The 15,615-nt window shown below is 42.8% G+C and overlaps 1 protein-coding gene across 6 annotated transcripts in view; it reads left to right on the top strand.

The window, feature by feature from the left end:
• The window catches only part of Zfp2 (ZFP2 zinc finger protein), an 18,043-nt gene extending 2,973 nt beyond the window's left edge, over positions 1-15,070 (top strand). For 2 of the 6 annotated variants that reach the window (XM_029546285.1, XM_029546286.1), the window contains exons 2-5: positions 1,378-1,499; positions 3,063-3,155; positions 7,664-7,731; positions 12,647-15,070. In XM_029546285.1, the coding sequence (XP_029402145.1) occupies positions 12,724-14,103 (1,380 nt within the window). In that variant the 5' untranslated portion in view covers positions 1,378-1,499; positions 3,063-3,155; positions 7,664-7,731; positions 12,647-12,723 and the 3' untranslated portion in view covers positions 14,104-15,070. Of the gene's footprint in view, positions 1-1,353; positions 1,500-3,062; positions 3,156-7,663; positions 7,736-12,646 lie in introns of all 6 variants that reach the window. The other 4 variants (XM_029546284.1, XM_029546283.1, XM_029546287.1 and 1 more) reach the window with 4 other exon arrangements.
• The last annotated feature ends 545 nt before the right edge of the window (positions 15,071-15,615 follow it).

The raw sequence follows: 15,615 nt of genomic DNA, 5'->3' as shown, positions 1-15,615 counted from the left end.
ATAGCCCAGGCTGTCCTGGAACTCACTTTGTAGACCAGGCTGGCCTCGAACTCAGAAATCCACCTGCCTCTGCCTCCCAAGTTCTGGGATTAAAGATGTTCACCACCACGCCCAGCTATATTTTCCATTTCTTTGTGTTGGTAGCATTGAAGATGCTTTCTTCAGCTGAGTGTAACCTTAGCACCTGGGAGCCAAAGGCAGGGGTTGAAGGCCATTGTCCATTACACAGCATGTTCATGGCCAGCCTGGGCTGTGTGAGACCCTGTCTCAAAAAATGAAAGGGGAGACTGAAGAGCTGGCTGGGTTGGGAGACGTGCTTCTGTGCATGCAGGACAAGTTGACTTCAGAGGCAACACCCATGCAAGAATCCGGGAGAGCTTTAGACGAACTCCAGTGCTGGGGAGGTGAAGCACAGAGGCAGGAGGATTGCTGGAGTTTGTTGTTCAGCAGCCAAACTCCAGTTTCAGAGACTGTCTAAAGCAATAAGACAGGACACCAAATGTCTTCTGACACACATACACAAACACACACACTGACACACATATGTGTGTATCTCTATATATGCACAAACATGTGTGAACATACCACACACACATATATACACAATCAAAAAATGGAAATTCCTTGCTAATTTAAAAATAGGCTAATGTGAGTTAATTAGAGCTGACCTTTTGTGCTGTGGAAGGTTAAAAGACATGTCTCTTGCTTAACTTTATTCCTGTGCCTGGTAACTCACGTCCCTCTGTGTCTGCCTACGCCTCTCAGTGTCTGCTGTCTACTACATACTTTCTGCTTCAGTAAGATCAACATATTCAGCTTCCACATGTAAGTGAGAACATCTGGTGTTTGTCTTAACTGGGATTCTTTTAAAAGGCTAGAGACATGGCTTAGTGTTTAAGATCCCTTGCTGCTCTTGTAGAGGACCCAGGTTTCATTCCCAGCACCCACATAGTGACTTAAAACTATCCTTTACGCCGATTTCAGGGGATCAAGTACCCTCTGCTCACTTTCTCCAACACCAGACACAAACGTGGTACACATACATACATGCAGTCAGAATACTTACTGATACACAGAAAATAAAGCAAAAAAAAAAATGTTATACAACATGATTACCTAATAATTTTCCATAATTAACTTTAAAATACTGTCATTGAGGTCTATAAACTGATTAGGAATGTATCAAGTGTATAAACCCAGATCAAGGAATAATAGTTTAGAATCCTGAGCCATCCTACTCAGGAATACAGCATGCCTCTCCATTTGTTTATATACTGAGTAAGCTTAAAAGACTATAGGTCAAATATTTAACTGTATTTGTGTTGACACCACATGCTTCTTATTTATTTGTAGGAACTTTATTTTTTGTTGCAGCAGGAGTCTCTCATGGCTTCCTGGCAGTCCCTCAGCTCCACCCCTGGAGACTGCACATTCTCTAAGAAGGCCCCCCAGGAAAGAGGAAGGCAATGGATGTTGGGCCTCTGCCATGGGGAGCTCAGGTGAGCCATCATTATCATCCTTGATTACGGAGGACAGAGATGTGCCAGAGTATTGGGTCCCTTCGTTGTCCCTCACCTGTGTTCTCAGCTGCCACTGGAGTTCTTGATGGCACTCAAAGGCTAGGGAGGGAACCAAGGTCACAGGAGAGGTGGGTCGTTGCTTCTAGGGCTTATGGATGATCAGGAGTCAGAAAAGCCTAGGAAAGGGACAGTCAGGGCTATGAGAAGGAGGAGGTGTCCACCCATCTCACAGTCTGGGAAAGGATGCCACAGGGGATTTGCTGTAATGCAGGTGCACGTTTCAGTATGGAGTCCGTCTTAGCAGTTATGTGTCATGTCGCTCCTCCATGGTGGTATTGAGAGTCTGCCATGTACACAGTGTGGTTAAATCTTACAGCACTGCCTTCTGCTTAGCTATGGTGAAGACTGTCACAGTGTCAGGAATGCAGGTGAGAAGATGAGACCATACAGGAAGAGCTGTATCAGCCTCCCACTCAGTCCCAGTCCTTAAAGGTTCACCAGTTCTCTCTGTCTCTGTCTCTGTCTCTGTCTCTGTCTCTCATGTGGTGTGTGTGTGTGTGTGTGTGTGTGTGTGTGTGTGTGTGTGTGTGTGTGTTTATTTGTACATACCCATGCAGAAGCCAGAAGAGGTCACTTATATCTTCCTCTATCACTCTGTGATATGTTTATGTTTAGACAAGGTCTCTCACTGAATCAGAAGCTTATCATTCAGGCTTGTTAGCTGACCAGTAACATGTGAGTCCTTTACCGGAGCCCTCAGGATCTTAACTCAGGTCTGCTTGTTTGCTTTGCTCACTCTTAGCTACTCCCCCATCTCCCCAATCTTCCTACAACCTCTTAAATATTGCCACAGGGGGACCAAGCTTCTAACACTTGAGCCTTTGAGGTCAAACCACCTCAGGAAAAACTTACGTGTACCTTCTTTTCCTATCCTTGGTTCCTGAGATAGTCAGTGTTAATTGTCACCTTAACAGAATCTGGATTCACCTGGGAGATGGGCTTTTGGGATGCCATCTTGATTAGGTTGATGTAAGAAGATCCTCCCATAGTGGGTGGCACCATTCCCTAGCCAGGACCCTGGGCTGGGCGTGGAGAAAGGGAGCTGAGCAGTAGGCATTCATCCCTCTCTGCTTCCCAAATGTGAATGTCATGTGACCAGCTGCTTCTCGCTGCCGCCACCTTGTCTTGTGCAGCCTGATGGTCTACACCCCTGAACTGTGAGCCAAAAGAAATCCTTTCTCCTTTAAGTTGTTTTTGTCAGGGTATTTTGTTACAGAAACAGGAAAGGAAACTGCCACAACGCTCAAACCACTCTGTGCTATTTTCTCCTCAGACTCATAATGTCTGTGGTTTGTTACACGTATTTTGCTTTTGTCAGAATGTAGCCTATACCTTCATCCTTCTGGTCCTGCTTGGTCTCTTCTCAAGGAGAATTTTGTATTTTCAGGAGTCACTGACATGGGAAGGGGGGATTAGAACAGCGATGAGGGGGCGTGCTGACTGAGGTCAGAACCCAAACCTGGGCTCCTTCTTCCCAAGCAGAGCAGCATCAGCCGTCCAAACCAAATGTAGTCTCTGGACTGGAACAAGAACTGACCCTGAGAAAAGGAGGATTCCCAGGTTGCATCTCTCTGGGTAAGTGTCAGGATGCAAGGACTGGTGATGTGTGTGTCTTACTAGGAAGTGTGAACAGGGTTGTGGGGTCTCTAGAAAGACCAGCTCCCACAGATGCGTATTTTATGAAGACAGTGCCACTGTGCCAATGAGAGTTGTCCTCTGTCACTCCAGCTTATGTCCTGGTCTTGCAGGAGGGGATGGGCGCATTGTGAGGCTTGCGTAGCTACACAGGTAGCACTTGTACATTGCCTGGAGCCACTGAGCATTTGGAAACGTTAGCAATGGCTGTTTCCTCTCTGTCTTCATCTGTGTTCAGTTAAATCTGTCCCTGACTGAAACACCTCCCTTTACTGTCTTTGTTCCTAGGCCTAACCTCTATCCCTGGCTTCCTTCCCCTTGTACATGTAAACATTTGAGAGCTTTCTTTTCTTCCTACCTTGACAGGAATTTTGAATAGGCTTCATATTATAAAAAGTGAGAAATGACTGTTAATTTTGTTTGCCATTCTAACAGCTTTACATCTTACACATCCCATTTTCTTCTCTAAAAGTCTCATCTGTGCCCACCATCAATTTATTCCCTGCCCTGTAGCTCTTCATGCTTGTACCTTGGTCAGTCTCCCTCACAAATGAGAGTTCTCTGTGAGGTGATGGCATTAGCTTTTCTCTGCAGAAAACACATTTTATATCTTGCCTTTCCCACGTATCAGGCTCCGTTCTTATAAAATGTATTTTTTAAAGCTAGAGAGTGTGCACGGGACCTAGAGATGTCTTCTTTGGTAACGTGCTTGCTGGGTAAGCATGAAAACCTGAGTTCTACCCCCAGTGCTCACGTAGAAGCCCTGCCTGTAGAGTAAGGGCTCGTACATCCATAACTCAGCAGTGAGGAGGCAGGGACAGGGAGAATCCTGGGGCTCTCTGACCAGCTACTGTAGACAAGTGGGTGAGCGCCAGGTTCAGTCAGAGACCCAGTCGCAGACAATAAGGTGGAGAGTGATGGACACACCTGACATCAGCCCTGCCTCAAAAACAAAAGGATGAAGTACTACATTACTGGCGATTATCTTGCCATTGTCCCTGCCATGTGACTTGTTGGAAAATGTCCTCAGGTGAAGATGCTAGGGTGCTCAGGGGTGGCATGTTAAATCAGTGAGCTCAGAAGTGGCCCAGCAAAGCCGGTGCTTGTGCACAACACACAAGTGTCTGCAGCCAGAGAATCTGGGTGAGGGTCAGATGTGTTCATTGTTCTCTCATTTCTGTGGATTCAGACTTAGAGAATTATCAATGCACCAAGAGAGCTGGGCAGAGACTGGCTGTTGTCTCACTGCAACTTATGTGCGGGCCTCTCCCTGGGGGGCCCTGCAGATGCGTAGAGGCATCTGTTTGTGCAGTTTGTCAAGGAAACAGGAAAACAGACACTCTTGAGTATAGGCACAGCAGTTACCCTGAATGTATTTTCTGAAGCAAAGGGAGCTGTTAGAACTTTTATAGGCATACACAAAAGGAAATGATAAACACGCTCAGTGAATACCTTGGTGGGAGACCATCTGTAAATGAGTTTAGGCAAAGCGGGAAAATCCTGGCTACTGGGCTGTGTTGATGTATTCTTTGTGAAGTTGTTGATCAACGCAGAGGTCAAGTCTCAGATACATCTCCAAAGTTTAGCTAACAGCAGTGAGGACATGAGGTTAGACACAAGTCAGGACTAACGGCTCATCTTGTAAAGATTCTCTTCCAGGCCTCCAATAAGCCTATCTTTATATCTCCTTGCAGAAGTTGCCCATCTGGTATTTGCATGAAAAAGTTCTTTATGAATGTTTAATTTTACAACATGAATAAAATGTCCTGACCACCACTGCTGGCTTTTAGTGAGTTTCCTTGAGAACAAGACTCTAAAAGATGACTCACTGGGTTGCATTTAGAGGTCTTCCTGCTTGTTGTACAACTTGTAGTCCCGTTTTATGCTTGTAATGCTCATTTATCTGATATAGTATGATCCCTTTAGGGAGCTTAATTGCTTTCATTTTGGATTTCTATGGTGTTGATTATTCTTGCTACTTATGTTTATTGTTTGAAAATAGTTTATTCATTCCACAAATGGTCATTAAATATTAGGCAGTCTTTCTGGCACTGGGATTATAGCAAGAAAACAACGCAGGCAGAATTTCCTTGAGCTCATGTTCTAGTTAAGAAGATCATACATTAACAGAGAAGGGAGAGACGTGGCAGAAGGGAAAGAGAAGAAAGCCGTTAAGGAGGCGGGAGCGGCACAGTCAGTGAGTGGGTAGAAAGGGAAAGCAACCTAGAGCGAGCTTAGATCTGCTTTGAACAGAAGCTCAAATAAAGCCATAGGTCTGTATCCAGGCTGTTTTCTACCAGCACCCTAGCTCCCACGTAAGGACGCAGATTTAATTATTTACTAATAAATGCCTAGGCCATAGGCTTGGTCCTGACTAGCTCACAGCTTTCACAACCTGTTCATTGTATTGTTTCCTGTGTGTGCCATGTGGCTGGTTACTGCTCCTCTGTTTCATATATCCATCTCCTCTGAGTCCAGGTGACGAATGTCCCAGGCCTGACTGACTCCCCAGAGCTCCTGTCTTGCTACTAGAACTTCCCCCCTCATACTTCCTGACTTGCTAATCGGCCATCAGCTTTTTATTGAAAGTTGATGTTTCCAAAGAGTTCACAGAGATTCTCTCTACCTAGGTCTAGGATAGTATTCTGGCATAGGGAACAGCAAGGACCAAGGCTCTGATGTAGGGGATTGCTCTTCTAAAGGGGAGAGAGCCTTGAGCAAAAAAGAGTCCTCAAAATATAGTTCTTTAACTCCAGAGGAAAAAAAACACGTATTTTCTGCTTTGAGATTTTCTATTTCTGCATTCCTTTTCTCTTTCTTTCTCTCTCCCTCTCTTTCGCTTTCTCTTTCCTCTCTCTCTCTCTCTCTCTCTCTCTCTCTCTTTCTTCTCTCTCTCTCTCTCTCTCTCTCTCTCTCTCTCTCTCTCTCTCTCTGTTATATTGACTTGTGTTGATGTACGCACATGTGTGTGGTATATGCACTCGCATGTGGTGTGTACGTGTGTGTGTGTGTATATGTGTGACACATGCATTTGTGTGTGGTGTATACACATGTGTGTGCTGGTATGCTCACTTGAGGCCAGAAGACATCCAGTGTCCTGCTTTACCAGTCTGCCTTATTCCCTTTAGATAGAGTCTCTGAACCTGGAGCCAGGCTGGCAGCCAGCAAGCCACAGCAGTTCTCTGTGTGACTCCCATAGCACTGGGACTATAGGCACAAACACCCAAGCCCAGCTTTCTATGTGGGTGCTGGGATTGGACCTCAGTTCTCACTCTTGCAGAGCCATCTCCAGGGCTCCTGTTCCCTTTTGTTAGCAGTGCATGGACTTCTCTTGCTTTATGAATATGTTAGCATTTCGATAGTTTTGGAGTTTTTGGTATACACATGTATTGATGTATTTCTGTACTCCCCAGATTTAGCGCATTTGTTCAGGGTTCTTTTTTGCTCATTCCGCTGTCATGTGCTGAGGTTTCTTGAGGCATGGATGGAAGTGTTTGCTGACAGTTCTAGAGATCAATCCTCACCTCTCATGATCCGAGGGAGCACAGGCTTTCCCACCCCGCTGCATCCTGAGCCCCATGCTTTTGATGACGATTTCCTACCCCACCCCTTTACCTTCTTAAAGACTTTTCCATCGGGAAGGATCCAAAAGCTGCTTCAGCTGTTTATGATTTGGAGTGCATACTGTATTTCCCTGTCTTCTGGGACGTCTGTCTGTCTCTCTCTCTGTCTGTCTGTCTGCAGGCATACGGTTTCATTATATGCCTACTCGCTGCCTGCCAGAGTCAATATTTGATAATATTTGTTGAGTGAATATTGGATGACATTAAGTAGAACTTCTAGAAGTCAGGTACTAGTAGGTTTGAGAACTGTAACCATATCTGTGAAATTGATACCAGTGCAAACTGGAAAATTATCAGGATAGAACCAAAGGCCAGAATGCTCCCACACAGATTACAGAAGCGTGCCCAGGGATGAGGAAGGGGCTGGGTCATGGAAAAAAGAAAATCAGAAAGAATACAGCAGTGTCAAGAAGAGATAAAGTGCCTGTGGACTGAATAACTGGGAAGCCACGTATGACCCAGGGAAGAGCGTGTTCGTGCTAAGGGGCTGTGCTGGGGTGGGCGAGTACAGAAGCAAGCACAGCCTGACATTTCATCAAGGCTAGACTGAGGGGAAGAAGGAAGAGAAGAGGACCTCTACTGTGTTCTTCAGGGACTGGATCTGAACTATCCTCCAGAGGAGGAGACACTGAGGAGCTAGGAGGGAAAGCAGGCTGAAGGCCAGGGAAGACAGTGAGCGCAATGCAGAGCAGATCACTGCCAGGTTGCCTGTTTTAGTGGTGTCACGTGGTGGGGAAATGTCTGGCTGCAGAGGTGGGTCTTGGTTTCTGTGCGTTCGTTCGCAGTGATGGCTGAGGTCACGTGTCTCTCTCCTCACCTTTGCAGGCCTGGCGCGTTGTCTGTGAGCAGCCTGTGTTCCTGAGAGGATCTCCTAGGCTGGTTTATAAAACTTTGTAGGTAATCTTTTTGTTTTCTTTTTCTTAAGAGTTAAGCCTTCAGAATTTACATTTAAATTAGGCATCTAAATTTAATAAAGAACATATTGAACCTTACTAAGTTTTTTTTTTATGGTGTTTTCAGTTTAAAAAAACCTGTTAGCAATTTTGCAGAATAACAAATGCTTTATTCTTTTTTTCATTTGGTTTCTGAAGTATATATATATATATATATATATATATATATATATATATATGGATTTATAAAGTATATGCTATTTGACACAATGCATATTTTATGACACCATTAATGAATTAATGCTTTACTATTTTTTTCTTATATAAATACTCTAAGATGAGTACCATTTAACAGATGAGGAGCCTGTCACACAAAAAGTTAAGAAGCCTTCATAAAATCACACAGCTAATAGTGGTTGAAATCAAATTTGAGTAGGATAGATAATCTGGCCCCAGAGTTATTACCTAACCACTATGCCCTCCTGCTTTTCTTTGTAGTTGGTGATGATGAAAATTAGTGAAGAATAAAGAGAACAGATGCCCAGGGTACAGAACCTAGACCAAGAACAAGCATCCCAGGCATGCGCTAACCTCTCCCCAGCACTGGCCACTATTCTGATTTGTGATAATTTCTGTATTAGTCATGGTTCTCTAGAGAAATGGAAGGGGGTTTATTAGGGTGGTATACAGCCTGTGGTCCAACTAGTTAGTCCAACAATGGCTGTCTCTTGAAGGAAAGGCCAAAAATCCATGAGTCTGGGTGTGTCAGCTGCTCTTCAATCTGTATTGGAATCCCAAAGAAGTAGGTTCTGCTACCAGTAAAGGAATAAATACCCTGGGAGCAGGATGGATGAGCTGTTAGCGAGAATGAGAGCCAGCAGGCAGAAGCTTCCTTCCTCCATGTCCTTTTATGTGAGCTGCCACCAAATGTGGCCCATATTTAGGGGGAGAGGGATCCTACTGCAGATGGCCCAAATTTGTCTTCCTACTTAAATGATCCAGTCAAGTAAATCCCCCCAACAGATATGCCCAGCTGTTGGGTTTTAGTTTTTACAGATGTAGTAAAGTTGACAATCAGGATTAGCCATCACAAGTCTATTCCTTGTTAACTTGACACACAATCACATCGTGGCCAGTTACCAATTGAAAATGATAATGAGGTCATAATTCCACTTAACAAGATGTAACCACCCCAAGTATAACCATAAATGTATTATAGGTGGCAATATCCCCTGAAGAATAGTTAGTCTTTTAGTGTCTCATAACTTACATATGATAAACATAATATTATCCAATTGATACTATATTACATGTAAAGAAATAAAGAAACACAAATATCAGTTAATATATATGTATATATGCACAAATTCATCCTTAACAAGATAAGAAAGAAACACTCATGTCAATTGCAATTTGTTTTTCTGTCACGTGGCCTAACTACCCATTCTGTATTTATTCCGCCCTCAGTAAGCACCTCTGCAGGTCTTGGTTCTTTTCCTGGAGGAGCAACCTATACCTTCATTCCTGAGGGTCTGGACCCTTTGTCATCCCACCTGAATTGGGTTGTTCTAGTTTCTCACTGACTTTAATCACAAACCCTGGTAGCACCAAGACACACCCTGAAGGATCTCCTGCACTTCAGACTTAATCTTTCTTACATCCATTGTAGAGAAGCAACCCAATTTCCTCTTGGTAATCTGGATCAGTCACCCTCCTAACACTGCTCTTCCTTTCTTAGCCTGTTGGCTTAAGGGCATCAGAAACCCAAAGTGGCCAGGGACGAGTCTGAGCTTCTAGTTCAGTGGAGTTTTGTTGTGTCCTGGCAGGAGCGCAGCCCCATCTGGAACCAAAACTTGTAGGCCAGCAGAACTTAAGGTCATAGGAACCATAGGAACAGGATGCAGGCTTTTTTTGAACGGATCACTAGGGTTGATAATGAGTGGAACTATTCTCATACCCACCTCCACTTGATTCCTGGACCAGTGAATTCTGTGGGATTCACATACTGGGTGAAGATTAAAAACATATACCTCCTTCTTGCAGCCGTCCAGGCTGCTGCTACCTAAATGGCACTAGAACTGTGTCTTCAAAAGGCCATCCCATCCTTCTCTCAGACCAGCTGCTTAAGGATCACGGATCCCATGGGTGTAGGCCCACTGTCACACTTCTCTGCCTATGAGTTCCTCGGTTAGAACCAATGCTATATTGAATAGCATAACGGTGAAGAATGCTTTCTGGCAGTCTAAAAATGGCACTGCTGGCAGCGTTCCATACAGAAAAGGCAAACCCATAATCAGAAAAAGAATCTGTTCCAGTAAGGACAAAATGTTGCCCTTTCCATGAAGAAAGTGGCCCCAGTGCAGTCAAGTTGACAGTCAAGGTCAGCCGTCACAATTCCCTTCTCTGGCTCTTCTTTATAGTGGCACCACTTGTCTGTGCTAAAGAATTTCCCCTTCACTTTTTGTTGGATTCTGGGTAGCAATTCACATTTCTCAAAGAACTTGAAATGGATAACTGGATGCTTCCAGAGTGAGCCGGAGCAAGAGACCGCTGCCAGCACATATTGCGTGCTAATACCACGAGATAGACATTCTCTGCAGAGTTCTTTAGGGCATGTATTTGGTGGTAATTCCTGCTTGACTTCTGATTTTCCTATTTATTAAAGCAGCACAGAAAGGGAAAGCCCTGTTGTGTATACTTCTTGATTCTCAGCCTTTGGTTTACTGTTCCTCATGTTAATCTCTGCTGTTAACTTTGATTGACAGCCCTAAAGCTGGTACTCAGGTTCCAGTTTCCTGTCTTCATTCCTCACTGCCTCCTGGACTTTTTGTCTGTGACACAATCTAGGGTCTTAGGAATCTGAGCAACCTCAGGGTCGTTTCTTCTGCTCAGTTACCTGTAGCAGTTCAACAGATTCTCTTCACCTTTCTCTGCTCAGAACAAATTCTCAACTTAATAGAAAGAAATTTTAGGAAAGAGTAGGGACGTTTAGACCTATTGCATTTATGAGTAGAGCTGTCTGCTTAAAAGTTGAGAGGAGAAGCCTTTAAGACAGTGCCATCCTCCATTAAGAGTTGTGAGCTTCAGATGTATTCTGTTTTTGAGTTGTAGATGAGGGTGTTCGCTAAGATCATTTTACATACAGTGTCTTACTCACTGTATTTTATCCTCTTTTAGATCTGTAAAAGCCTATATGCAAGTAAATCACTAAGGTAGTGTTAAACTTCACAGTTTAAACTTGGATGTGTGACTTGAAGGACAACAGTATTTTCATGCTTTGATATTTCATTAGATTGATTTAGTATAGCGTTGTAAGAAATTACTAGTAGGAATGCCAGATGGATAGGCAGCTTGGTTTCCTTTCTGGTTGTTCTAACAAACCAACATAGGGCAGAAAGAAAGTATTTCAGCTTTCAGCAACAGGTTACAGTCCATCATGGCAGAGAAAATGCAGCAGAAGAAGACAGGGACCACTGGTTGCATGAACCCAGCACAGAGCTTGCCAGTATTCAGCTTGCTATTCCCCTTAAAAAGGATTCTCTGCTCAGGGAACAATCTCATCCACAGTCTATACAGGTCTTCTGACATCAATTCATGTAATCAAGACAATCCCCCATGGGCATGTCCTTACGTCACCCAACCTAACAATCCCTCATTGAGGCTTCCTTCCCAGATAAATCTAGATTAAGTTAACAATGACAATGCTCACAGTTTCACCCCCTTTTCAATATGACCCAAATCAAATCTATTTTAAACCATAACCTACCCCTTGTCTCCATAGGCTCATTACCATGTTATAAAATGTATTTAATCCATCTCTTTTCTAAGACATAACCTAGATGACCTGTGTGCCCAATTTACCCTACCACTGTCCACGGTAATTACTCTACTGTCTTGAAATCCAGCTTTATTCATGTTCTCAGGACACGGGCAGAATAAAGACAGATATTTCAACAAAATATAGCACTAATGGCCCTTAGATCAGTCCCTGATAGAATCCTTGTTTCCCTGTGAAACCTTATGGTCCATCTTTATCTCACTCTTGTAAGCTCTCCCCAGAATTAGTTAAACTCTGATTCCTGCACTCAGTGTACCAGATTCTTCCTCATTCTAGCCACAGATGTGTCCAAAGACATAAGAATAGCACAGTCAAGTAACACTCTAAAGGTCCCACTCCTAGTACCAATTTCTGTCTTAGTTACTTATCTGTTGCTGTGATGAAATACTCTGACAAAAGCAGCTGAGAGAGGAAGTGTTCATTTCACTCACAGCTCACAGTAAAGTCCACTCTTGGTAGAGAAGACAACAGTAGCAAGTGGCTGAGTGAGCTGTTCACGATACATCAGCCGTCAGAAGAAGAGAACAATGAATGCATACTCGGTAGTGGTCAGCTCCCTGTCTATCCTCCTCTTATGCAGGATCCCCTGCCCAAGAGCAGGCCCAGATGAGCATTCTCACATCAATTAGGAGAATCACAATAATGCTTCAAAGGTCAACTTAATCTAGGTAATCCTGCATTGATATAACCTGGCCAGGTGACTGAATTCTGTCAAGTGAATTAAATAATCATCAAAATACAGCACATCATTCTTACCTGCTTTCCCTAGTCAGTTTCTTCTGGGTATTGTCCCCTAGTTCTACATTAACTATTGATCCGTCCCTCCTGGATGAGGTATCCCCTTCTCTCCACTTCTGCAGTGCATCTGCCACTGTCTTAGTTCTCCGGCTTTTGTGGACTGGTACATTGTTCTTCACTTTTAGATTTCTCTAGGAATTCTAGAACTTTGTTCAAAATCTCTTTGGTGTGCGTAATGGCTATTCTATCTTTATTCTCTTAGGCAAGCCCTCCACCACATGTAGCTTCTCGTAACTTAGCACAGGAGTCAGTACGCATCTGAATGTTTTCCTTTTTCAGGCTGGGAGACAAAACTTGAAACAAGAGAGTCAACTCCAAAGTCCACCATTACTGAAATTTTGCCCTATGGGGTCATAATGGACAGGGAAGACCTCTGGCATTCAGCTTTGGGGGCTGTCTGGGATCCTACCTGTTGGTTAAAGGGGCAACAGGAGAACTATCTGGGCCAAGCGACAGTGGCCCAAAAGGAAATCTATAATGAGAAGAATGTGTGTGGAGGTAATACAACTGAAAACTGTTCCATTGAGGGGTCAATGCTTAATACACAACAAAGCATTCCTGTGACACCTTGTAATTGGAATTCATATGGAAAAGATTGTAAACAAAATTCTGAGTTAATGAAAACTCCAAGAATGTTTGTACAAAAGAAACTATATGGATGTGATGAGTGTGGGAAAACCTTCAGTCAGAGTTCATCCCTGCTTAAGCACCAGAGGATTCACACTGGGGAGAAACCTTATACCTGCAATGTATGTGACAAGCATTTCATCGAACGCTCCTCCCTCACTGTGCATCAGAGGACTCATACAGGAGAAAAACCCTACAAATGTAATGAGTGTGGGAAAGCCTTTAGTCAGAGTATGAACCTTACTGTTCATCAAAGAACTCATACTGGAGAGAAACCTTATCAATGCAAAGAGTGTGGGAAAGCATTCCGTAAGAATTCATCCCTTATTCAACATGAAAGGATTCATACTGGAGAGAAGCCCTACAAATGTAATGATTGTGGGAAAGCTTTTACACAAAGCATGAATCTTACAGTACACCAGAGAACTCATACTGGAGAAAAACCCTATGAATGTAACCAATGCGGTAAGGCCTTCAGCCAAAGCATGCATCTTATTGTTCATCAAAGAAGTCACACTGGAGAAAAACCCTATGAATGCAGTGAGTGTGGGAAAGCCTTTAGTAAAAGTTCAACTCTCACTCTACATCAGAGAAATCACACTGGAGAAAAACCCTACAAATGTAACAAGTGTGGTAAGTCCTTTAGTCAAAGTACATACCTTATAGAACATCAGAGACTTCACTCTGGAGTGAAACCTTTTGAATGTAATCAGTGTGGAAAAGCTTTCAGTAAGAATTCTTCCCTTACTCAGCATCGCAGAATTCACACTGGTGAGAAACCTTATGAGTGTATGATCTGTGGAAAGCATTTCACTGGAAGATCATCCTTAACTGTACACCAAGTTATACACACTGGAGAAAAGCCCTATGAGTGCACTGAATGTGGAAAGGCATTCAGCCAAAGTGCTTATCTTATTGAACATCAAAGGATTCATACTGGTGAAAAACCCTATGAATGTGATCAGTGTGGGAAAGCTTTCATTAAGAATTCATCCCTTATAGTGCACCAGAGGATACATACAGGAGAGAAACCCTATAAGTGTAATGAATGTGGAAAATCCTTCAGTAGGAGTACAAATCTTACAAGACATCAGAGGACTCATACATGAGAAAAGTTCTCACCAACTCCTTCATTTTGTTTAATCTTTTGATACTAATCAGATGTCACATTGATGTAGATACTTAGTAAATATAACTAATGTGGTAACTTTTTAGTTGAAGAACAATATAGCATTGCAGATAATAAAACCATAGAGCGTAACCATGTGAAAGTGGAGAACACTTGATTCAGATTTGAGTAGCTAAGACATAAATGATGAAGCTCTATTGTGTCACACTGGGAAATCTGATTTGGGCATCAGAAAGTTCACATTGAATGGATAATGTGATAGTGATTAACTGGACAGACAAAAAAATCTGATTCAACCCAGTTCTAACCTCCCATGAGCCCTTTATCTAGTAATGAGAGATTTGGGATATACAAGGTCTGTAGGATCTGTATTATCCAAAATGCCCAACACGAAGATGCAGGGAATTTTTTGGTAATTGCTGTTGTATTTGCTATGGAGATGCTTTTATTTCATAGTATTTTGGGGGTGTTTTAGGTTAAAGTTTTCTACCTCTGACTCTTACTGTCCTTCAAATCCCTGAATTACTAACTCTCTTAAAATGTAAGCTAGTTGCTACTGGGTGGCAGATAAATTGTGCATATTTTAATGCCATAGCATGCTGTTTTGAATTCTCAGCTAATAGTCATTAAACTGTTGTTAAATAAATTTATTCTATTTAGATCACAATGTGACTTAAATATAATCTCTAATTATCTAGGAATCAAATACATATCTTTGTGTCTTACTGGACAGTCATAGAAGTTTAAATACAGATGAATTGAACACTAATTGTGCTGGACAGTATTATGTCAACTTGATTGTCAACTAGTCATCTAAGAGGAGGGAATCTCAATTAAGAAAATGCCTTTATGAGATTGGGCCATAGGCATACCTGCAGGGCATTTTCCTAATTAGTGATTGATAGAGGAGGATCCAGCCATTGTGGGTGGTGCCATCCCTGGGCTGATGGTCCTAAGTTCTATACAAAAGCTGGCTGAGCAAGCAGCACTCCTCCATGGCATCAGCTCCTGCCTCTAAGTTCCTGCCTTGTTTAGTTCCTGTCCTGACTTTCTTTGGTGATGAAAAGTGATATAGACATGTAAGCCAAATAAACCTTTTCCTCCACAAGTTGCTTTGGTCATGGTATTTTCTCACAGCAATAAAAACCCTAAGGCACTAATAGACATAGGAATTCACAAATTAATAAAACATTTGCAATTCTAAACCTACTCAGAACCACCACAGGAATAGTTTATATATCATGATAATATTAGGTTTATTAAGCACATATTGACTGAATCCTAAGAGATAAATATTGTGGGAAAATCCCTGCAGGTTTTTTGGAAGGCAGGGACGGTTTAGTCCAAGAAGAGATAAGACATCATTCATAACAATGAATTTCATAGCCTAGAACAATACTCAAGTTTTGGGGGAGGAGAAGTCTAGGAAAAACAAACAATATTGGTGAATATACGTGGAGCTTCCCTCTATAGTTAGCAAAAGATTACCAGG

This window comes from Mus pahari, chromosome 14 (genome assembly GCF_900095145.1).
Source record: "Mus pahari chromosome 14, PAHARI_EIJ_v1.1, whole genome shotgun sequence".
Classification (NCBI taxonomy): Eukaryota; Metazoa; Chordata; class Mammalia; order Rodentia; family Muridae; genus Mus; species Mus pahari.
Note: the sequence above shows the minus strand (reverse complement) of the source record. Positions and strands in the feature narration are given on the sequence as shown.